The sequence below is a fragment of the Hibiscus syriacus genome, unplaced genomic scaffold (genome assembly GCF_006381635.1).
Source record: "Hibiscus syriacus cultivar Baekdansim isolate YM2019G1 unplaced genomic scaffold, ASM638163v2 tig00110156_pilon, whole genome shotgun sequence".
Classification (NCBI taxonomy): Eukaryota; Viridiplantae; Streptophyta; class Magnoliopsida; order Malvales; family Malvaceae; genus Hibiscus; species Hibiscus syriacus.
Window position 1 is genome coordinate 1,832,813 of NW_024062606.1, and position 24,295 is coordinate 1,857,107.

At 36.3% G+C, this 24,295-nt stretch overlaps 1 protein-coding gene and 1 long non-coding RNA gene across 4 annotated transcripts; one reads left to right on the forward strand and one right to left on the reverse strand.

Moving 5' to 3' along the window:
• The first annotated feature begins 639 nt into the window (after positions 1-639).
• Positions 640-24,295, forward strand: LOC120215975 (guanine nucleotide exchange factor SPIKE 1). Of its 3 annotated transcripts, none has more exons than XM_039213504.1 (31): positions 640-825; positions 948-1,057; positions 1,303-1,465; positions 1,558-1,679; positions 1,778-1,890; positions 1,998-2,053; positions 2,164-2,261; positions 2,363-2,500; positions 3,797-4,108; positions 4,761-5,048; positions 5,525-5,692; positions 5,773-5,964; positions 6,160-6,203; positions 6,582-6,651; positions 7,112-7,273; positions 8,245-8,352; positions 8,507-8,544; positions 9,016-9,160; positions 11,912-12,038; positions 12,701-12,894; positions 17,813-17,943; positions 18,998-19,073; positions 19,146-19,256; positions 19,829-20,011; positions 20,316-20,459; positions 20,594-20,767; positions 20,887-21,234; positions 21,322-21,651; positions 22,240-22,425; positions 22,783-23,757; positions 23,876-24,295. In XM_039213504.1, exons 2-31 carry the CDS (start codon positions 959-961, stop codon positions 24,128-24,130), a joined length of 5,550 nt encoding a protein of 1,849 aa, XP_039069435.1. In that variant the 5' UTR covers positions 640-825; positions 948-958; the 3' UTR covers positions 24,131-24,295. The 3 variants fall into 3 exon arrangements, with proteins under 3 accessions (XP_039069435.1, XP_039069436.1, XP_039069437.1); XM_039213505.1 differs by having other exon boundaries at positions 1,558-1,661; XM_039213506.1 differs by lacking the exons at positions 640-825; positions 948-1,057; positions 1,303-1,465 and having other exon boundaries at positions 1,558-1,657; positions 1,774-1,890.
• LOC120215976 lies at positions 871-1,441 on the reverse strand. Its single transcript, XR_005525011.1, has 2 exons — positions 1,299-1,441; positions 871-1,053 (listed from the first exon to the last, which is right to left on the reverse strand). It is a non-coding gene; the product is annotated as an uncharacterized LOC120215976 (long non-coding RNA).

Sequence of the window (24,295 nt, forward strand, 5' to 3'; positions counted from 1 at the left end):
CCATGGTTAGATACATTTGGTTTTACCATTTTAGACTTGAGTTTAAACAATCATATTTGACTGTTCATATGGGGTTAATGCTCATTTTGACCCTTGAACTATACTCATTTATCATTTCAGTATATAAATTTGTTTTGTTTAACTTTAGTACATAAGCTATCAATTTTCTCATTCTAAAAAAAAAATGACAATGAATACTCATACACTCATTCGAACCTATAATCTTAAGGGATAATAATCATCCCTTTAACTATTGAAGTCACTTGATCCGTACATCTCACTTAAAAATTATATCCAGTGAAATTGTAAGAAGGGAAAATAAAGGGCATGGTATACCAAAGTTCCATGAATAGTCATGTTGATCACTAATTTTTCAAAAGTTACAAAATAATTGTTAAACTTATCAAATTATTGTAAAATAATCATTAAATTTTATTAAAATACTACAAAATGGTTATTCATTTTTTATCAAACGTTACAATAATGATTAAATTTATTGATTTTTTACACTTATTATAATATTGTGGTGACCATTTAGTAATATTTTGATAAATGCGATGACCATTTTGTAGTGACTTCTAGTGTACTTGCCTCAAATTAAAATAGCAGCGCGACGAAACGAGAACAGAACCGGGAGCGGGGAAATGAATGAGATAAAAAGACAGTTCTTATTTGCGGATCTGAGACTGATATTGACTCCTGTTTTTTGTTGTGCGTCCGTGCTTCTCTCCCCTGCTCTCTACGCCCCAATTCGCATAGCTGCGGGTTCAGCCTTTCCTACCAGATCTATTGTTTTGTTGTAGCTAATCGATCCGTTGGCTTTAGGTATTCTTCCCCCCTCTCTCATTTGCCAGAGCACCGTGTTTTTGCTTCAGATCTGCAGAATTGACACTGCATTTTGGCTGATTCATGCTTTTGATGATTAATTTCTCTTTGTAAAAATGCAGAATCTGGTGTAATGGATGGCAATGTTGCTAGCAATGGCAACGGGAGCGGTGGATATCGCTTTCGGAGAATACCTCGACATTCGCTAGCTCATCTCAAGCTGGATCCCTTGGTCACTCATTCTCTCTTCGTCTCTTACATATTGCATTTATTTATATATACATTTAGTTTTGTACTTACCTGAACAAATTACTCAGAACTAGGAAGATAAAAACAATGTTTCTTATTTATTAAATAGTAACATTAAGTGTAAACCCTCATACAGGCATACTGTCTGTTAGATTAGATAGTGTAAATTATATTTATGTTATGCGTATTAAAAGAGGTGATTTTCTTGTGCTGTTTTCTTGCACTCAGCTTGATGACAATTTGGAGCAGTGGCCGCATCTAACTGAACTCATTCAGTGCTATAGAAGCGATTGGATTAAAGATGATAACAAATATGGCCACTACGAAAGCATCAATCCTGATTCATTCCAGAATCAGATTTTTGAAGGGCCAGATACTGATATTGAGACTGGTGAGATTCTAGTTAGCAGGTGCTTTTTCTTGAAGAAATATTCATATACTAATTTGCATCTTATTTGCTCTGGATTTGCTATATTTTTGCAGAAATGCAGCTTGCCAGTGCTAGACAAATTAAGGCTGAAGATGCTACTGATGATGACTTGCCAAGTTCCCCAGGAAGGCAATCTCCCAACGCTAATGCTACAAGGGTTGATCTGCTTGAACATTTTCTTACTATTTTCTTCTCTCCTACTTTGTTAGCTCATGCAGGCTCTTTTATTTCCTTCAGTGGTAATTTTCTTTCAAAATTGTGATATGTTTGTAGCATCTTGGTCAGTCTCCCCTCCCAGCTTACGAACCCGCTTTTGACTGGGGAAATGAAAGGTCAATGATATTTGGCCAAAGGATCCCAGAAACCCCTACCACACACTATGGAAGGTTCGAATCTTATTGCCACCATAAGAATTTTTACTCGGGAATTATTGGTTTCCTTAGATTAATTTCTCATTGAATAACCCATTCTCTCTTGGGATGGTTGACCCTAGTGGATTGAAGATCTCTGTCAAAGTTCTATCCCTTTCCTTTCAAGCTGGAATTGTTGGTTAGATTTCCATCCCAATATTTGAAGGATTCGTTATCATGTTGTTACTTTACTTTCATTTTTTTATGGTTTCCTGGTTTCTGGCTTAGATAACTCTCTTTTTCTCACAGAGCCATTCTATGGAACCATTTGCATATATAATAGGGAGAGAAGAGAAAAATTATCAGAAGATTTTTATTTTTCTGTGCTACCAAGTGAAATGCAGGATGTAAGCAATGATGACATTTATGCCCTTTTTTTATCTAGTAATGAGACCATTCTCAATAAAAGATGACTGAAAATTTTTCCTTTTTGTTGCACTTTTGACAGGCTAAAGTGACTTTGGAACCTCGTGGAATATTCTACTTAGATGCTCCTTCAGCATCAGTCTGTTTGCTAATCCAGTTAGAGAAACCTGCAACAGAAGAAGGCGGTGTAACCCCTTCAGTTTATTCACGTAAAGAACCGGTATTTGCATGGACACCTGTCCCTCTGCCTTCCTTTTATTTTAGCTTCCGGAATTCAAGATTTTATTTCTTTACTTTTTTCTATGCGTTATCAGGAATGCTTTTAACCCTCCTTATCACTTCCTCATTTTGGACTAGATTCTTTTGACCTGAAGAAATCAATGTCTTTACATGTGTTATATGAGTTTCTCTGTGCTTTCTTGGTGCTTGATCTAAGTTTGTAGTCTGTTTGGCTCAGTTGATGGTTTAACAGAAGTGGTATATGAGTACAGCTGTTCTAGAAGTGCTATGGAGGAAAGTGGAAATAGTATTTGGAAAACTTGAGTTAGAACCATTATAGGCTTTAGAAAGCTGTTATGCAATAATTCTGGAAGTCATACTGTAAACGGGGAAAACAAAGTCTTCATTAAAGTTTAAATTTTAGCATCCATCTTATGTTTAAAGTTTACTAAAAATGATGGCTCAATTTGTAATGGTGAAAGTTGACATGACATGAGCTTCCTGTGTTAGTTTTCTCATAGTACCAGTCTCCTTCATTGTTCTTCTATCGGAGAGGGTCTTTCAAAATGCCGCGCCAAATACCTGCTTATTCTAAAGAGAATGAATTGATTCAGTTATAGAACACACTTCTAAAATGGGCTTCATCTGAGGAAATAAATCTGGCTTTTTAGTTTTTATACTGAATGGTGCACGTAGATTAGTCGTTTGGCCGCATGCTATGTTATAGTAAAAAGGAAGCTTATTGATTGTTCTCGTTGCACAAAGAGCAAAAAAGAACCCACATCATTTGCAGTTGAAAGGTTATCAGCTCGATTGCCTTGAAAGAAATACTAATAATCTTTGTCTTTGTGGAGAGTAGAGGTGTAGTTGTTAGGCATATTTTGAGAGCTGCTAATTGGGAAGCGGATAAATTAGCTAAAGAAGGAATAGGTTGAATTTTAGGGTATTGACTCGGTTGTATGACTATTGAGTTGGTTATTTATGTTCTTTGTTTGGCTTTTAAGTCTTATGTTGTAACAGAACCTCTGAGGAGTTGGCTTTGTATTATTCTGGTATTAATGAATTATTAGGCACGCTTTTCCTCCTTCCTATGTCCTTCATGTTATTGTTGTAACATGGAGGTTAAGAAGGGGGTTTTTAACGAGGAGGCCTATCCTATTTCTATCAAAAAAAAAAATAATCTTTGTCTAGGGTTTAAATTATGGGAGAAAAAGGTGCATTATCTGCACTAAGAGAACTTGGGATTGCTTAAATTGAACACTTATATTTCATGTTTTCTCTTCCTCTGTTCAAACAGGTGCACTTAACTGAGAGAGAGAGGCAGAAGCTGCAGGTGTGGTCCCGTATAATGCCTTACAGAGAGTCTTTCTCCTGGGCCATTGTTCCTTTATTTGATAACAGCATCACTGCAGCTTCTGGTGGATCTGCTTCTCCTAGTAGCCCTCTTGCTCCCAGCATGTCTGGTTCTAGTTATCATGAGGGTGCCTTTGAGTCCATTGCTAAGGTCACATCAGATGGGAAGCTGGGTTGCTCAAGCAGTAGTTCTGTTATTGTTGAAATATCTAATCTGAAAAAAGTAAAAGAAAGCTATACCGAAGAGTCACTTCAGGTATTGTTTAGTTGCTTTTATGCGTTTTGTTCTGAATAAATTGGGTAGTTTTTTAATGGAAAGGGTTTAGGGTAGTTTGTTAAGAATATAATTTTCTTTTGGGAAGCATATTTTCTTCATAAGATATTGTCCTTCAACAAGGAATTTTTTTTAAAACAAATTGTGCCTAACGGAAGGTTTTGAAGATACTCATTTATACCACTATGCCTCTTGGCCTGTCCATGCAAGCTACCTAACAGGCCCTATTATTCCTTTTGCTCCACATTAACCATCCCAAGAATGGTGGGGCTGCTCTCTAGACAGTTAGATGACTCAAAAAAATTGAAGTCCTTTATGCTTGTTTTGCCATGGGTAATCTCAAGGTTTTTTAAGCATATCACAACTGTATATTGCTGGTCAATCAAGTGGGCTGTTTCTCTAATTTGCCAATGACAATTGTGCTCACTTCAATTTTAGGGCCTTTGTGATGCATGAGCTATTATTTATATATTGGTATTTCTACAATCATATCCATAGCATCTATAACCTGTTCATTAGTCGATTAATCCTTGTATTCTGTCAAAATTTGTCTAGATATTATGTTATTCTATATCTTCTATGTACATAATTATCTTCTAATTCTGTTTCTTTTCCATCTCTTCTTATATGATAGGATCCTAAACGGAAGGCACATAAACCTGTAAAAGGTGTTTTGAAATTGGAAATTGAGAAGCACCAGACTGCTCTTGCTGAGATGGATAACATATCAGAAGGTGGCAGTGTAACAAATGATTCCTTGGATGCCGGGGACCCTATTGCTGATATAATGTTTTCGAAGAGTCCTGGAAACAGTTTGGATGGACCTCAGACTAGCAACTCCAAGTGGATTGCACTTGATGGGAAAGATGTTTCTGGAAACGGTTCTAATACCCATGGAAATCTTGATATCTGTGCAGACGATGTAAGCAGTTAACCTTTATCTTTGCTTTTATTCTTTGGGTTTCATTTGCATACCAGCTAACCGTTACATCTTTAACAGCTTATAGGAAGATATTGATGAACCTTACTTCTTATCATTGAGAATATGATTGCTCTATTTGTCATCTTTAACAGCTCATAGGAAGATATTAGTCTATGTTTTGTTCATTATTTTTTCATATTCTGTAATACTACTAAGTGCAGGGTCTGCTTTTAGGTTATTTTGGATAAATTTTAGTGTGATATCGGTAATCCTTACTGTCCCTTGTGGATCTTATTGCTATCTTGCAAACTAAATGCTCCTTGTAATGTTATTTTTTGCTATTTAGGTCCTTATTTGTGCATTTGAGAATCTCATCTTTAGGACTGGTATATCATGACTCATTTTATTTTATATCTGTTATTGCTATTTGTGTAGAACTCATTTAATCTAAATTACTATTGTAATTCTTCTGACAGTTCCAAGCTTTTGACTTCCGGACAACAATGAGAAATGAGCCATTCTTGCAGCTTTTTCATTGTCTATATGTGTATCCCTTAACTGTGAATTTAAGCCGGAAAAAGAATCTGTTCATACAAGTGGAGCTAAGAAAGGATGATACTGATGCTCGTAGGCAGCCCTTAGAGGTAAATGTGTTGATTGATATTTAGCATACAGTTCTCTATATTTATCTTACTTGTTTATTTGGTTTAACTAATACAACCAGGCAATGCATCCAAGGGAGCGTGGTTCATTGCTGCAGAAATATGCTCACACACAAGTCGCTGTTGGTGCTAGAGTTGCCTGCTATCATGATGAGATAAAAGTTTCACTTCCTGCCGTCTGGACACCATCTCATCACCTGTTATTTACTTTCTTCCATGTTGATCTTCAAACTAAACTTGAAGCTCCAAAACCAGTAAGTTCTACATGAATTTATGTTTGGGAAGTAATGATAGCTTGGACTTCATTTTTATTTTAGTGTTGAATTGTACTTTTCCCTCTTAAAATTCTATATTAAAAGGAGCTATTATTGAGCTTTCAGTTCCTTCCCTTTCTTTTTTTTTTTGTATGAAGTTTGTGGGAAGAGTCATTCAATTTGTTCATTTGGCAGGTAGTTATCGGATATGCATCACTTCCATTATCCACCTATGCCCAGTATGTATATGCTCGATTTCAGCTTCTTTTTTTAAAAAGTTCTCTTGAAATCGGAAATGAGAAATCTATTAAAATCATGGTAATCAGCCGTGAAATGGGATCACTACTTAGTTTTCTGGTTTTTAGTTTAGTATTAAATGTTTGGTATTGTTATTTTTTGGGTCATTAATCAACCATTATCATTTATTTTGGATAAAGAACGACTGCTTCACCTTTTGTGAAAAATCAAATGGTTTATGTGACTGATTTTTATTTTATCTAGGGGCAAAGGTTTGTTTATTTGTTTATTTTGGGATGAATGTTTTATTCATATCAATTTCATCATTGTTCAACGGCTTCACTAATTCCACAATTTGATATATATTTTTTTAAATTCAGATTGAGATCTGAAATTTCTTTACCAATAATGAGAGAACTGGTTCCGCATTATCTCCTGGATTCTAGCAAGGTATGTTTTGCAAGATCAAGTAATCAATACCATACCCACTCTTATCCTTTTCTATAGTGCAGTTTGATGAGAATTGAGATATTCTCATTGTGTTTATAATCAATCTATTTGTTGTACTTTTGTTTTGGATTTTCCCTGTCCTTCTGTTGTGAATCAAATAGCTATAGTGTCTTGATTGCATGTGTGATACTGGATTATTCAGTTGCTTAAGTAAGTTTGCTTTTTCTTGTATATTTGGTTAATGTAAATGGGAATTTCCTGCTTGTGTTAGAGGACAAGCTTGTTGCTTTATTTTATTCTGGTATTATTGGTATTGGATGCTATAGTTGGTGGGAAGTTTTGTTCTTTTTAACTGTGATTTTTTCTTCAGTTACTATTGTCATTGTGGTGTGTTTTCTCATTGGGTTCTTGGCATTGGAACCTGATGTTACAAATTCATTACTTTTCCTTTTCTTCATAGGAGAGATTGGATTATTTGGAAGATGGAAAAAATGTTTTCAAATTGCGCTTAAGACTTTGTTCATCTCTGTACCCCATTAATGAGCGCATCAGAGATTTCTTTCTCGAGTATGATAGACACACTCTTCGTACAAGCCCACCTTGGGGTTCTGAACTTTTGGAGGTACTTTTGTTTTATGCTTATTGTCTCACCACCATGTTTGCCTATCTCTTTTTTCTAACCCATTTTTTTCTAGCCTAATTGTTGCATAACTTGGTTTTTATTTATTTGAATACTATTTTGTTGTAAGGTGGACATTGTTGACTGAGATGCATAACTATTATTTGATTTGATATGCTAAAAATTTAGTTTATTGATTTTGGATCCATTCATGAATTTTTATGTCAATTTAATTTGTTATGTTTATTGATAAATAAATTGTATTTTATTAACATTTTTCATAATCAATGTCTATCTAGTTTATTTGGAATATTGCTTTTGGAAATACTAATTTCTATGGTCAATTAAAATATAAAGTCAATGAATGGTTTATTAATATTATTTCTGAAATTTCAATTATATGCTATTGTCTATGGTGGCAAGCAATTTAAAACTATATATATTTAATTTCTAAAGCAAGTTCTTCTGTGTGTTTGATTGGATGATAGGTTCACGTATTGTGTTCCTAGAGAGCTCAGTGTGAATCCTTCCTTCCTAGGTCAAAATAAAAGCAAATACTCTTAAACTAACTAGAAAGAAAAATGTCTAGGTGAAAACTGTTACTATGTGCCTTGTATCTGCTGCCATAGTGAGTAGTCTATGTTAGTTTCCATGTTAGTACAACGATAAATAGAGGTTGTAATGATAACGGTTATAATCATAAACTAGAATAGCCACATTGCAGTTGTACTGTGCAGGAAAATAAAGGTGAACAAATCTATATGTATACATGTTCTTACATCTGTTCTATAACCACTGTCCCCACCCTCCCCCAAAAAGGAGTTATGAAGGTTTTTTAAGCTTCGAAATCAGGCAGATACTGTTTCTCATTTTGCATCTCATGCAAAAATGGCAAATATCCTGCATAGCGAATATTCTCAATATTGCATTACATAGTTATGTATCGATGACTTGAAATGATTAATGTGTTGCAGGCAATTAACAGCTTAAAGAATGTTGATTCCACCGCTTTGCTTCAGTTTCTTCATCCGATTCTGAATATGCTTCTCCATCTTATAGGGAATGGTGGAGAGACCCTTCAGGTTTCAACTTCCATCTTTTATCTGTCCACAAATAAAACATTTGTGCCCCATCTCCCTCAAAGCTTTCCTCTACCCTATGATCATTTAGCTTCTCCTTGTTATACCAGTTTACTTACCGAATATGCTGCAATTTCTTCTTAATTCGTTGCTTCAGGTTGCTGCATTCAGAGCCATGGTTAATATCCTGACCAGGTATGCTCTTTTATCTGATTTACTGATGGTTAGGTGATATATTATTACAATTAACAATTTTAAAACAAAAATTACCACTGTCATATTATTTACGTTCCAAGTCTTTAATATATTCTTGAAGGTTTATCTTAACTAACTCAATAAACTTCTAATCATTGCCATGCAAAGAAATAACAGTCTTTGTTCCAGTCTTTTTATTGATTTTTTTTCTTTTACCATGTGTAATTGTAGTTTTGGAGAAATAGAATTCTGATATCTATTTCTTAACTTGGGTTACAGAAAAGAAGAGAGTCCTCATCCTTTTTTAAGGACCTCTTTTGTACAAGTAGTCTAACCTAATTCAAATTCTATTTAAAATTTAAATTAGAGATAAACTAGGAGATATGTCCTAAACTAACTAGCAAACTATTTACAAAATAATAAAAAAAATCTTATCTACAATATACAGTAATATTTTGTTTGTGTTTGCAGGGTGCAGCAAGAGTCAATTGATGATGCTGAAAGAAATCGTTCTCTAGTTAACTATGTAGATTATGCTTTTGATGACTTTGGTGGTCGTCAACCCCCAGTTTATCCGGGTTTGTCTACTGTGTGGGGTAGCTTAGCTCGTAGTAAGGTAATGCCTACTAACGTGCAAACTTTCTTTGATATCCTCTTGTATTGGTAAAACTCAATAATGTGTATGTTTCCTCTTTTTACTTATATTCTTAATCAGAATTTCTGATTGCATAATTTCTGAATTCCTATATCACCCAAGCTATTCACCATACTCCGATACCCAGGTTTCTCTATGTGGGCATGTAGTAGTTGTTAGGTAGGACTCTCAAGAGAAGATATTAGACGGGACTTTTTGAATAAAGTTGTTTTAGGACTCTTAAAATAGAAATTGTGTTCGGTAGGACTTTGTTTACTTTATTTAATTACTGTAATCTTATTTAAAGAGACCTATGGAATTATAAAAGTTAAGTAGAATATTTATCAAAATCCTATATAGAGATATGGGTCTCTCTTTAACGAGTCCTAAGGTTTTAGCCTCCCTTTGATGAGTTGAACTATCAATCCCAAGACATGATTGTAACAATTTGGTATTCAGAGCCAACAATCCTCCGTAATGACAAAACAATGGTCAGCAGAGTGGTGAGAAGATGAAATATGCAAGAAGCTCGAGCATATGCAAACCGAGATAGAACATATATTAAATTTTATGTTGCAGCATGTTCATGAAACTAAAACCCAAATGTTAGATGAATTGCGTGAAGGAATGGATAAAATAAGTGCTGGTAAATAGGTTGGTAACCCTATGGTAGATTACGAATGTAGACCCTTTAATTGAACAAAACCAAACCATTGCCGCACCTACCAATCTTTCTTCCTTATCTTATGCATCAAACCCTCCTAAATCAATCTCAACAAAAATCGTGGCAGTTGCAACCAACTTCACTTATTTACTTATTCACCAACCTCCAATAAACTTGTCGAAAATAATTGCAATGTCGAAAATAAAGTACCTGATAAGATTTTGTTTGAATACTTTTGTAAAAAAAGAGATGCTATATTGTAGTCATATGACATTCAGACTGATTTTTTTTGGATAGAATAATAGGCCTCATTAAAAACCCCCTTCATATCCTACATGTTACACTCGTAACATGAAGGACATAGGTATTTATGTGGCAGGTGGTGTATCAAAGATTGCCAGTTAAACAAGAACTTCAAAGGAGAGGAGTTTCAACTATTGTAGATGTGGCATGTCCCCTATGTAAAATGGAGGCTGAATCTTCTACACATGTATTTTTTACTTGCTTTGTGGCATGGACCCTATGGAATAAATTTTTGAAATTTTGGGGAGTTTGTTCGGTTTTGCAGGCCAATGCTCAGAGTTTTATGTTAGCTTGGGAAGAGATGGTGCCTAATTCTAAAATTTGGTCCTTTATTCCGGGAGTGGTTCTATGGACTATCTGTAAATATAGGAATGATATTATGTTTGATGGGGGAAGTTTAGATCAGATTGATCTGTTTTTTTTTTGGCAAGATGTAGGCTGGCTACTTGGTTCTTAGCTAACTTCAAGGAGGTTTCTATTCTAAAGGACTCTCTCATTACTGATCCATCTCTTGGGGATTGTTGCTCTAAGTCAAGGAGTTCTATCATTGAAATTGTGTCTTGGTCTCCTCCTCCAAAGGGCTTTATTAAACTTAACGTGGATGCAACAGTGAATGGAGATTGGAGGAAGAGTGGTGTTGGGGGCATTCTTAGAGTTGAGGATGGCTCGGTGGTGGGTTCTTTCCAAGAGGTTGCTGGTCCAGGTCCTCCCGTGTTGATTGAGCTTTTGGCAGTGAAGAGGGGCTTAATTTTCTTTGAATCGTTTCACCAGCGGTTTAAGGAACGTTTAATTGTGGAATCAGACAGTAAACTAGCTGTGGAGTGGATCAAGTATTATGATCGTTGTCCCTGTGTCTACTTAAACTTAGTGAAAGACATTGTTACAATGTTAAGAGATTTGAATGGTATTATTAAATGGGTTGCTAGGACAACCAATGTTGAGGCTGATAGCTTAGCTAAGGCTGATATTGGCTAGTTCACTGTTGTCATTAAGCTAAATTAGTCTTTGGGTTGGTTATTGTAAAGGGAGTGATTATGTTGGTTTTTAAACATTATGTATTTTTCGGTTATTAATGAATCCTAAGGCACTCTTTTCCTCCTTCCGCTGATTAAGGAGCACTTTATGCTCCATTAATCATGAAGAGGGTTTTTAACGAGGCCTGCTTTCCTATAAAAAAAACAATAATACACCTCCAAACCTAAACATCTAACTGCTTACAACATAACACTTAATACATAACACTGATTACATAACACATGACCCAAAACTCTCTTAAGAATCTTAAGAATAACAACCCAGGCACATCACCTTTAATCACTACACATAACCTATAACTCAACCTATACCAACTTTAGCTAACTCATCCGCTTCCCAATTTGCAGCTCTCGTAATATGCCTTGTGATAATACCCTTTCCTTCCACACGAGTAGCTATATCCCTCACCAAGGACTGAAAAATAGGAGTACATAGCTTCGGATTTTTAATCCACTTCAAAGCACTAGTAGAATCCGATTCCAAGATAATCCTCTGACTTGGAATATATTCTACTTCCTCAATAAGAATCAACCTGTTCAACGTTTTTCATTGGGAAATTCATTAAAGAAATCTATAAATTCTTGAAAGTTCAATCTTTTGCTGATTTAATAACTTTTTATAGTAATCTTGAGTCATTGCTACTTGTAATTCTCCGATGGCCTTGGCTTAGAAACTGTAACTTTTTAGTGCTTTTTTCCTTCAATAGTTTGTAATTAGATGTTGTTCTGCAGGCTAAGGGTTATCGTGTTGGACCAGTATATGATGATGTGCTGGCAATGGCTTGGTTTTTTCTTGAGCTAATTGTTAAGTCAATGGCATTGGAGCAAACACGTCTTTTCTATCATAGCCTTCCATTAGGTAGGCTTATTTTACATTAAGTATTTAAACCTGCTCACACAGCGACCTACGCATATGTGTAGGCATATAGGCGCACGTGTTTATAATCTCTCTATATGTTATAGTAATTGCCTACTGCTTCATATTTCTGTCATTTTCTATATAATTGATGGTTTAACAAGTCAATGTTGGATTTAACATTATATTCATACCTTCCATGCATTAAATTTTAGATCAATAAGATGTCTATTGTGTACTCTTATGATTTAAAATTTTATTCATACTGTTTCATTACATTCTATCAACTCGTCATCTTGTAAATTTTAAGTCAATATTGGCTTTAACATTATATTCATACTGTTACATTCTTAGAACACGTGTATTAATGCTTGAAACTCTTATGATGTCAAAAGTCAACCATGTAATTTTAATTACTTGAAATTTTAGTCCGCATGATTACATGAATAAAGCATGAAATTTAACTTTGGATTAAGGTATATAAGATTACATTGGCGTATGATAATCCCTCACATTCGAAAAACCCTCACACATGCAGGCTCTTGGAGACTCAGACATGATTCCTTTAAATGCTAATTCTTCAATGAGTTCAGTTGGAGAAAATTGAAAATAACTTATGAATTCTATCATCAATTTAAATCAGCTTTTGCTTTCTTTTAATATAGATGAAGATGTTCCCCCAATGCAGTTGAAAGAGGGTGTGTTCAGATGTATCATCCAGCTGTATGATTGCCTTCTAACTGAAGTTCATGAGCGTTGTAAGAAAGGGCTAAGCTTGGCAAAACGATTGAACAGCAGTCTAGCATTCTTTTGTTATGATCTTTTGGCTATTATTGAGCCTCGGCAAGTTTTTGAATTGGTAAGTTTTTATTCGATTCAATAGTGTATGTTTGTGCTTGGGTTCAATGGTACTAACTTGGACATAGTGCTTTATATACTTATTAGTTTCAGAGTCTAGTATGTCCCTTAACCATTGCATGTTAAAACCTCTTTGATTTGAAATTTAACTGTTTCAATTCTCCGATTAGATCCTAAGTTGTCACTTCTTTCAGAAACACCCAAAGTATTCACATAATTTAAAATTTTAATTTGAAAATTCTGAAGCTGCATAATACTCCTGTTCTAGGAATCAGGGATTTCTGCTATTTCTTTTTATACTTGAGATTGCTAAAATTTTGATCTCTGATTAGTAAATCTAAGAGTTCAAACTCTACCAACAGATCTCATGCCTGCTGGTGATTACTATTATTTATATCTAAATAAAGCCTATCCTTCTTATTTTGATGAACTGTAAGTTAACTTAAAAATTGAATCTATCTGAAAGATCAAACGTTGTCAAAGATGGGATTAGGAGAATATCTTTTCCTAGTTCACAAGGATTATTTATATATTTGTGATAAAATGTTGACAGAAGCTGTTCCTAAGGTACATAACATCCTCAAGGAAAAGGTGAATCTTCTGTTTATCAAACAATCTACAAACAAATTGGAAAACATAATAGCAATGTTGATTATTATCACTACTGGAAGTCATCAACATCTCATCTCTAGTATTAGAATTTTTAGTTATAGATTACCTTTGTTTGCATTTGTATCAATCAAATCAGCACTGACAACCAAAATTTGGAGTATAATAAACAAGAAAGTTTTAAGAAGCTAAGTAATGGCTTGATTCTGTAGTAGTTAAATGTTTGTCCAATTGCCATAACCCTCGATGAATGCCCAAAGATAAAAAATCCGTCTGCCTAACATTGAACAATGTGCACCAATCCTCCGACGTTGCAAACCCAAGCTTCAACAGAGAAAGAACTGAAAACAGTCTAAGTCTTGCTTTGCCGAATACCTCATAAGCACAAAAGAGAACTTAATTTAGATATGGGATGTGTTAGACTAAAACAACTAAAACTTTCGTTTCCAAACAAACAGAAATGGTTAATGTTAATGAATTACTTCAATAGTGTGACAAAAAGGAATTATATAGATGGATGTTTCCGAAAATTATTGATCTAGAAATATGTCTACATAAAAAATAAAAACTGTGAAATATAAAAAGAATAACATATTTCAAATTAAAGAAATTGATACCTTCTAATTGTCAATATAATTTTGTTATCAATGAACCCCTCTTTCTCTACGATAAAAATCATGTCAAAACCTACAAACTCTAATTTTGATCTTCTAATTGTATGATGCAAATCTTGATTGAGTGAAACATGTAAAAGCTGAAGGCTACTCATGGACAACACCAGTGTAGTGACATGGGAAGAACTGAGAAAGAAAGTTATCATTAATTGGAAGGCTGAGAAGACAAGGGAGCAGGATGAAAATAAGTATTACTATTAAAATAGAACCAACACTAGCAAATCCTAGTAAAAGTTTTATAATAAAGTTCAATTAAACATCAAACTAAAGCACAGTTAAGTGTAGACAGGACCGGTGATTCGGCACAAAAGATGGAATGCAATAACCTAAACCTCTATGAGCACCCCACTCAAAACATCAATGAGTCACTATTAATGCTGTGGGGAGCTAATGTAAGGGTCCATCTTGGAAATCTGATTGGAATTAAATTTCAGGTAATGGTATGTTGAGGAACGTGTTAGTGAGAGAAGCTCTAGCTTTTCTCAAACCTAGGTGTTTTTCAAATTTCAAATATCCCAGGCGTTTTTGAAATTTATTCTCCCCTCCGACATTCATTCGTTGTCCGCCGCCGCCGTCCGCCACCCACCGCCGCCATTTGTCACCGCATCGGCCGCCACATCCGGTGGCTGTTGACCACCAAATCTTCCAGGTTTTTTCGTCTCGACGCCATCATCTCGGTTCTAGGCATCATTACGTCAGGGTGAGCCTTCAACTCAGTGGATCTTGGACGAGGACCTTCGGCTTTCAGTTGTTGGCGACGCATCTTCTTCTCCGTCAAAGATCTTTACGCCGTGGTTTCCGTTTTGCCAGCGTCTCATTGCCTGTACATCTTCCCTCTGGGCTGGCCTTTTTCTTGCGAACATTACAATTTTTTTCCTATCTTCCAGACCCATGGCGTTTTTCGTGTTTTAGTTTTTTGTTGGGATAACTACGAAGTTCATCTGTCTTCAGGTCCTATATCTACCTGTTGGACTCTATTCATCACCTACTCCCTTCTTTTTTCGCCGGCAGTCACAGCCTTCATCGCCGGCAGTCACAGCCTCCATCGTCGGCAGTCACAGCTTCCATCGCCGGGCGCTAACAGAACAGTTCCGTCAAGTCCCTGGGTTGTTTTTACTTAAACGGTTTTCTTCATGCGGGGTGCTGGAATCCTCCCTTCTGTCCAGCAGAAATCGAAGGGCCAAACTCCTTCATCCTTTGCAGACGCACTTTCTCCGTCATCTCTCCCTTCTCATCTTGAGGAGGTTCGTACCATCTTCATTATGGGTCTGCTTGTAGATGTCAAAGAGAGAGAGCTGCAGAATCTTCTGAGATGGCTTCCAGGCTTTGAAGATTCTCATTTGAGTTATAAAGGAGAAAAGCCTAAGGGTTTCGCTCTCTTCTCAAATGCAGAATTTGCAGTTGCTGCCAAGGATGCTCTCCAGAAAATGGTTTTTGATTCTAAGTTGAAGTCCCTTTTGCACATTGAGATGGCAAGGAAGAATCTTGTTGTTAAAAGAGGTATTATTTCTAATTCTGATGCTTCTGTTCCTCCAGTACAGCCATTGCCAAATCCAGCCTCTTTAGCATCTCCAAGTATTCATGTTCCTTTTAAATCTGGGAGTTGCGACGAAAAGTCAGCAGTTGATGGTGTCCACGATGGAACCAGGGAATCTATCACAAATGAGTGCAATGTTGATAAGTATGGATGCTACACATTATTTGTTGAAAATTTACTAGAGAATATCCATTGGAAGAGGTTTGGATCATTTTTTTGCTCCCATGGTTGGGTTATTGATGCTTTTATTCCAAATAAAAGAAATGCAAAAGGAGTTCGTTTTGGTTTCATTCGCTTCGCTTCAATCGAAGAAGCAAGGAGAGCGACCTCAAAAATGAATGGCTCTTATATCGACGGCAGCAAAATTGGCGTTTCTTTCGCTAAATTCAAACCTCGTCAATCCTATTGGAGAAAGTCTTCCACAGGTGTTCTCCACAAGTCCGGGATGGAAGATGATTCGAGGAAGAAGCATTATAAAGTCGAAGGTGTTATTGATGAAGAAAAACTTCAGGTGTTGAATTATTGTCTAGTGGGGTGGTGTAAAAATTTCATCAAAATCAGTCATCTCGCTAGACAAATGCATGCGAAGGGCCTCATTGGCTTCTCCTTAACGAGAGCTGCTGGAAATGCGGTATTAATGATTTTCGAAGATTCTGCTTCATTGAGAAGTGTGAAGAACGATAAATCAGAGACTCTCGCAGAGTGGTTCTCTATAGTCGAAGCTTGGTCAGAGAGTTTGGTATTGGAGTGTCGCCGAGAATGGTTAGTTTGCGAGGGTGTTCCGTTTCACGCATGGAATTGGGATACCTTCAAGAACATTGCTGATAGTTGGGGTCAGTTACTAGCAATCGACGAAAGCTTTCAATCACCATCATCCTTTGATCGGGCAAAAATTCAAGTCCTAGCAAAGGCTGGTGCGAGAATTGATGCGACGTTGGAATTGAAGGTGGGTGACAACTCCTTCAAGATCATGGTGCATGAGATAGAGCCTTCATTCAAGCCAAACTCGTGGGCTCCTGAAGAAGACGAATCTAATTAGATTTTGCCTTTCTATTTGTGGTTTAATTTAGTTTATATGGTTGCAGGTGTTGCTTTTATTTTGTTTTATGTTCTGTTGCGTTGTTTAAATTCTATTACTGGAGGTGTAATTAGAAATAAGGTGTTTAGATTACGACTTTGGTTGAGGTTATATGAGGTTAAGGTGTTTGTTGTAATGGTGTTTATCACCATAGGAGGATATTTCGTGTAATCTTTTGTATTGGGTATTGTTATTAATATAATTTGAGGTACTCTTTTCTTCCTTCCAATGTTCGTTAACGTACTTCTTAGTATGTGAACGAATAAGAAGGGAGTTTTTAATGAGACCTCCAACTTCTATCAAAAAAAAAAAAAAATGCTGTGGGGAGCTGAAAATAGACGTGTTGCGTAATTTAGGAAATCTCAGGTGTCTAGAAGCTATTATGACTCTTATCACTAGTATTATAAATATTTTTTGTTAATGTAGATCCAACTGCTCTGTTTTAGAACCTACAAAAGTAATTTAGGCTGGTGCATGTTTGCAGTGAGTCTGTATCTCTAAAAGTCCATTTTTTAGCAATTTAGATTTGAAAGTTATTTAGGTTGTTAAGCTTGGATTTGGCTTGGCTCCTTCATGTGTGCAATGAGTCAGCATCTCAAAAAGTCCATTAGTCAGCAGTCTTTGTTGTGATGATGATATACTCTCCGATTGAAGAAAATAAATAAATTACACGTGGTTTACTGCTTCTCTGAGTTGAGTATATCTTGTTTTCATTAACTTTTACAATTTAATGAGGTGATTCTCAAGCAGTCATTCAAGTTCATCTACATCTGTAGACTGCCTTTTAATGAGTTACGCCACTGGTTGGAATGTCTTATGCTCTTTTAAATTTTACTCCAACTTATATGTACTCCATCTAATATTTGCATTTTTTGGCTTGACTCATGAGGAGTTGTTTTGTTTAATGTATGAGAGGAGAGGAAAGGGAAAAGAATTTTTCGAATGTTTTGCTGGTGTATAGGACACTGAAAATATGAAATCATGTTCCTGTTTTGATGACCACTTTCTTTATGTGTTGCAGGTGTCGTTATACCTGGACAAGTTTTCTGGGGTATGCCAATCAGTTCTGCATGATTGCAAGCTAATATTTCTGCAGATAATATGTGATCATGATCTTTTTGTGGAAATGCCTGGGAGAGACCCCTCAGATAGGTACTTTTTCTTCCTCTGTTTTTATTTTCACTACTTTCATGATGTAAATAGATAATTTCTGCTTTATGTTATGTCTTAATGGAGAACATCCATCTTTATGGGTGGATAACTTATATAACTGGGATGTATTTAGTGGTAACTTTGTTTTCTTGTTGCTCTGGTACTATCATCAATTGTAATAAAAGCCCCTTCCTGTTGTAAAGCTGGCATAAAGGCTTCAACTTCTTAGTGGAAGATACATATGTGCATGAAGCAATTTTATGGTGTGTTCCAAGTTAAGTAGAATACAGTGTTTAAAGATTTTTTAAACCATAAAAACCTCCTACATAGGGGATTGTTGATGGAGGGGTGGGGGTTGGTGGTGGGGTGTACTAAATCATGAGAAGTGACTCTACATGACTAATTCTTCATTTAATGCAAGATGTTGCATGACTGCTTGTACAGTTCTAGCATTCCTATCTTTCATCTACTTGAGATCCAATCCAAAATAAGAAAGCTCCAAGATTGACTTAAACAACACCTAAAATATAAAAAATAGATCAAAGTAAAATAAACTCAGAGACTAATATGTTTTATCTGCTAGAAATCTGGAAACTACCATTAGATCCGACTAAACTCATGAAAATAAAGCCAACAAATTTTTATACTTTAAATACATAAAAATGACTTAATGACATTGTTTCAGCTTAAATAAGGTCCTAAAATAGCAAATAAAGACCACAATCTTAAATTATATTGGCAGTTAACATTGGCTTGTTTTCACATGGGTGTCATCTTTGCCACCTGTTTGTAAATGCTCAAAATCTAGATGTTTAACTGACATTATTTAGGGTTCAATTTGTGATGTTAGTTTGTTTCTAGTAATCTTAATTTTACCTTAATATAGAACAAAGATTCACTCACAATAGTTTTTCCTCTCTCTCTCTCTGTCTCTCCCGATTTATTGAAAACCAAGTTCTATTTTTTGGTTTTATGTTTGTCCAACATAACCCCAATTAATTAGTAGCTGACATGATAGGATCTTTCATTTGACTAAGTGAATATCGTGATTTAGGAACTATCTTTCATCTGTCTTGATTCAAGAGCTTTTTCTTACTTGGGACCATGATGATTTATCTCAGCGTGCTAAGGTGAGTTAGGATAAAATATGGTCAAATGTTTCAGAAAATCATGCATATAACTTTTTCTTTTTGTGTGATTAGGCAGCTAGAATTTTGGTGGTTGTTTTATGCAAGCATGAGTTTGATGCTCGGTATCAAAAACCTGAAGACAAGTTGTATATTGCTCAACTATATTTTCCACTCATTGGCCAGGTAAATTGTACTGTAATTTTATGGCCTGACGATGATTAAGGATTAGGCAAAGATTGTGACATTGCTGATTTTGCATCTTAATGGTATTATAATTGTCTATACCTACATGAGCTTGAAGTTGAGACAAACTAATGGTAAGTGTCAAATTACATGGCTGTTTGGAATCATATTTGTATCATGCAAAAAAAAAAAAAACTACATATATGGTACTATTTTCTGCTTCTTGAGCTTATAGCATTTTTCTTAAATTGTGCTTTAGTATGAATGGAGAACTATGAAATTTCAGAGCTGACAAAAAATAAGTTGTTTAGAAAGAAAATTGGGTGAATGTATGTTTTTAAAACTTTAGTCTAAGCACTAAACAGAACAGTACTTTGACATAAATCTTTGCTCAAATCTTCTTTATTAGAAATAGGACACCAGATATGATTTTGTAGTCTAAAATTTGGAATGGTATTTTGTTAAAGATGACCCGCATTATAAGGCTGCATTTATTCCAAGTTTCCAACCTGTATGCTTATAATTTATCGATGCATAAAAATTTCTTGCAAGTGAATTTATCCTCTCTGCAGATTCTAGATGAAATGCCTGTATTTTACAACTTAAATGCCGCAGAAAAGCGTGAAGTTCTAATTGTTATCTTGCAAATCGTGCGAAATCTGGATGATGCATCAGTTGTCAAGGCTTGGCAGCAGAGCATTGCTCGGACTAGATTATTTTTCAAACTCATGGAGGAATGCCTAGTTCATTTTGAGGTGCTATTACAGCTAAACATTCAATTTCCTTTATGTTAATTCAGTGATTTTATTAGTTTAGGTAGCTTCATGTTGGTATCAAGGTTTTATTTGTTTGTGTTTAGTGTGTCACCTTTTTCTCATTGTGCAAAATTTTAGCCTTTGTTCATGTCTTGATATTGAAATCTGTAATTGTCGGGCTTAAATTTTGGCTGGGAAAATTTGAACAGTATGAGCTTTTCAGACGTGATATGAAAGTTGGTCTGCAGCCTGGTCCTTTTAACTTCTTAACGTCTACTTATGCTAACTTTGCATATGTTTACAGCACAGAAAGCCTGCTGATGGTATGCTTATAGGCAGTAGCTCTCGCAATCCCGTGGGTGATGGACCTACATCCCCTAAATATTCTGACAAGCTTTCTCCTGCAATCAACACTTATTTATCTGAGGCATCAAGACAAGAAGTTAGAGTGAGTTATATTTGTCCTTTCATCTATTGCTAGTAAATCGAAAAGTTCATTTGTTTGCTAGTAGGTTAATTTTGTAGATACTGAGGGCCGCATGTGCTAATTATATTGTACACCGTTTTATTGCTCTATTGCTGCCTCAGGGAACTCCTGAAGATGGTTACTTGTGGCAGAGGGTGAATTCTCAACTGAGCTCCCCAAGCCAGCCATATTCCTTGAGAGAAGCTTTGGCCCAGGCCCAATCTTCTAGGATTGGTGCTTCAGCCCAAGCACTTAGAGAATCTTTGCATCCAATTTTGCGACAAAAACTGGTACGGTGTATCAGAATATCTTGTTTCTCTCCAAGAAATAAAAAAGAAGATATTCCCATTACCTATTTGGTCTCGGTCTGGACTTTTTTAGGTGCTCATGGTTTTCTTGCTTGTTTCAGGAGCTGTGGGAAGAAAACTTGAGTGCTGCTGTTAGTCTTCAGGTTTTGGAAATAACTGAGAAATTTTCTGCAATGGCAGCATCCCATAGCATTGCTACTGACTACGGAAAACTTGATTGTTTATCATCTATAATTATGAGCTTCTTTTCCCGAAATCAACCACTGGTTTTCTGGAAAGCTGTCTTACCTGTCTTCAATCATGTTTTTGATCTTCACGGGGCAACACTAATGGCTAGGGAGAATGACCGTTTCTTAAAACAAGTTGCCTTTCATCTTCTTCGTCTTGCTGTCTTTCAAAATGACAATATTAGAAAAAGAGCTGTTATTGGGCTTCAGATACTAGTGAGGGTAGGCCCTTTGGCATTCTGAGGAATTATGTCCTCTGGCCTGCTTTTATTGTTCAATCTGACATTGATTATTTCTTCATTCTTGCAGAGTTCATTCTACTTCATGCAGACTGCTAGGTTAAGGGTAGTGCTGACTATCACCTTGTCCGAGCTAATGTCTGACATGCAGGTGACTCAGATGAAGTCTGATGGGACACTTGAAGGAAGTGGTGAAGCAAGGCGGCTTCGAAAATCTTTAGAGGAAATGGCAGATGAAGTCAAGAGTTCTGGCCTTTTGAAGGAATGCGGACTTCCTGAGAATGCTCTATTGGTGACTCCAGAAAGTTTTAAAGAGAATCGGTTGTCTTGGTCAGAAGTAAAATCTCTCTCTGAAAGCCTTCTTTTGGCCCTTGATGCTAGTCTGGAACATGCACTGTTGGTAAGTCTAAATGATGTCTGCTTCTTCTGGGAATCTTTGTCGATAAATATTATTGTGAGGCACAGAGGAGAGTTTATTGTGGTTCACATCTTATATGTGCCTTTACTTTCCGGTTTCCAGTATGATCTTCATGCGATCTATGTTAGATCAGAAAATTGTCACTAAAACATACAGTACAACTAAGACGAGTTACATCCTAACACAAAAAAAGGTGGAATTTTCAAATTATACAGTTAAGCATCATACAGGACCATGCCCCATCTGAAGTGATAACGGATACCTACTTTCATCTTTTGGTGACAATGACCAGGATTCTTTCTACTGCTTTTGTCAGGGATGGTAACTACATCAGTTGCTGATGGTGTTTTAGAGTGAAATCATGCATAGATAGGTTCAGCTGACCAAAAGCAAACAGCCCCTTTAAATGATTAAGCTAGTTTAACTTAAAATCAATGAAAATTATGTTGTTTCACGGCTTAAAACTGAGTTTGATTGTAGGAACTGTTAACTGTTTCAACTTCTGTTTCTATTTTTCATCTGGAAGGAAAAAATTGTTGCATTAAAATCTAAACATTATTCTGTTTGCAGTCCTCGGTAATGTCTATGGATAGATATGCTGCGGCTGAAAGCTTTTATAAGCTTGCAATGGCATTTGCCCCTGTCCCTGATCTTCACATAATGTGGTTGTTGCATTTGTGTGATGCACATCAAGAAATGCAGTCTTGGGCTGAAGCTGCGCAGTGTGCTGTGGCTGTTGCTGGTGTTGTAATGCAGGTTAGAAAATCTTATTGTTTGCGTGCAGCCATTATAGACTTCTATGCAACATGACTATCTGATAGTAACTTTGGACATTTTCTCACTTGGGATCATTAAACGATGGTAAATCTTGAATTTACGTGTTATAGAAATGAAATTTCATGAGTGAAGCAGGACTGTCTTTATTTTCTATTAATTCCAAAAAATGGGAGGATTACCATCTGAAGTACATAAAGGCCTTGCTCCAGAATTAAACACATAGAAGGGAAAAAGGCTGTCAATAAATTAGAAATTAAAATGAAGTTAAAATTAAGATTTCTATTTATTGCAAATTCGTTCATATTTTGGCATTATCTACGAATCTCTATGTTGTAGGCCCTTGTTGCTAGAAATGATGGTGTTTGGAGCAAGGATCATGTCACAGCCTTGCGTAAAATTTGTCCTATGGTCAGCAGTGAAATCACGTCTGAGGCATCAGCAGCCGAGGTTGAGGGATACGGAGCTTCGAAGCTCACTGTTGACTCTGCTGTTAAGTACTTACAACTTGCAAATAAGCTTTTCTCTCAAGCTGAACTCTACCATTTCTGTGCAAGCATTTTGGAACTTGTTATTCCAGTTTATAAGAGCAGAAGGGCATATGGACAACTGGCTAAATGTCATACATTGCTCACAAATATCTATGAATCAATCCTTGAGCAGGAGTCAAGCCCTATTACTTTCACTGATGCTACTTACTATAGGGTTGGATTTTATGGTGAGAAATTTGGTAAGCTGGACCGGAAGGAATATGTTTATCGAGAACCTCGTGATGTGCGCTTGGGTGATATAATGGAAAAACTTAGTCATATATATGAATCGAGGATGGATGGTAGTCATACTTTGCACATTATTCCTGATTCCAGACAGGTGAAGGCAGAGGAGTTGCAGCCGGGAGTCTGTTACCTGCAAATAACGGCTGTTGATCCAGTCATGGAAGATGAAGATTTGGGAAGCAGAAGGGAGAGGATCTTTTCACTTTCTACCGGAACTGTCCGTGCACGTGTCTTCGACCGCTTCTTATTTGACACTCCGTTCACAAAAAATGGCAAGACCCAAGGTGGATTGGAAGACCAATGGAAAAGGAGGACCGTTCTTCAGACTGAGGGCTCGTTCCCGGCACTTGTCAATAGGCTCTTGGTGATAAAATCTGAATCACTTGAATTTTCCCCGGTGGAGAATGCAATTGGAATGATTGAAACTCGAACAGCAGCCTTGCGAAATGAGCTTGAAGAGCCTCGTAGTTCTGAAGGAGATCAACTGCCACGTCTCCAGAGTCTGCAGAGAATACTTCAAGGCAGTGTTGCAGTTCAAGTGAGCTCAATAATTTTCTTTTCCCTTTTTTGTTCGGTTGTTCATTTCTGTCTTCCCTTTGAAGTAATTATCTAGGTCGGAGTGATTTCGATGCTTAGAAGACACTTCACACATGCAGGTGAATAGTGGCGTTCTGAGCGTGTGCACAGCCTTCTTGTCCGGTGAACCTGCCACCAGGTTGCGTTCTCAGGAGCTACAGCAACTTATTGCTGCCCTCCTTGAATTTATGGCTGTTTGCAAGCGTGCAATACGAGTACACTTCAGACTAATTGGAGAAGAAGACCAGGATTTCCACACACAACTGGTGAATGGATTTCAGTCCCTCACAGCAGAGCTATCTCACTACATCCCTGCGATTCTATCAGAGCTCTGATGATGATGTAAGCATAACTTGCTCCGTAGTTTGTTTCTGGTGCAAGTTGTTCATAAAGATTGTGACACATTCTTTTTTTGTAGATCTGTGCTCCAATGATGATTGTTGATGTATGTAATAACCGATTTGTTTGTGTAATGGTAGATTGATTTACTTGTTGATGCT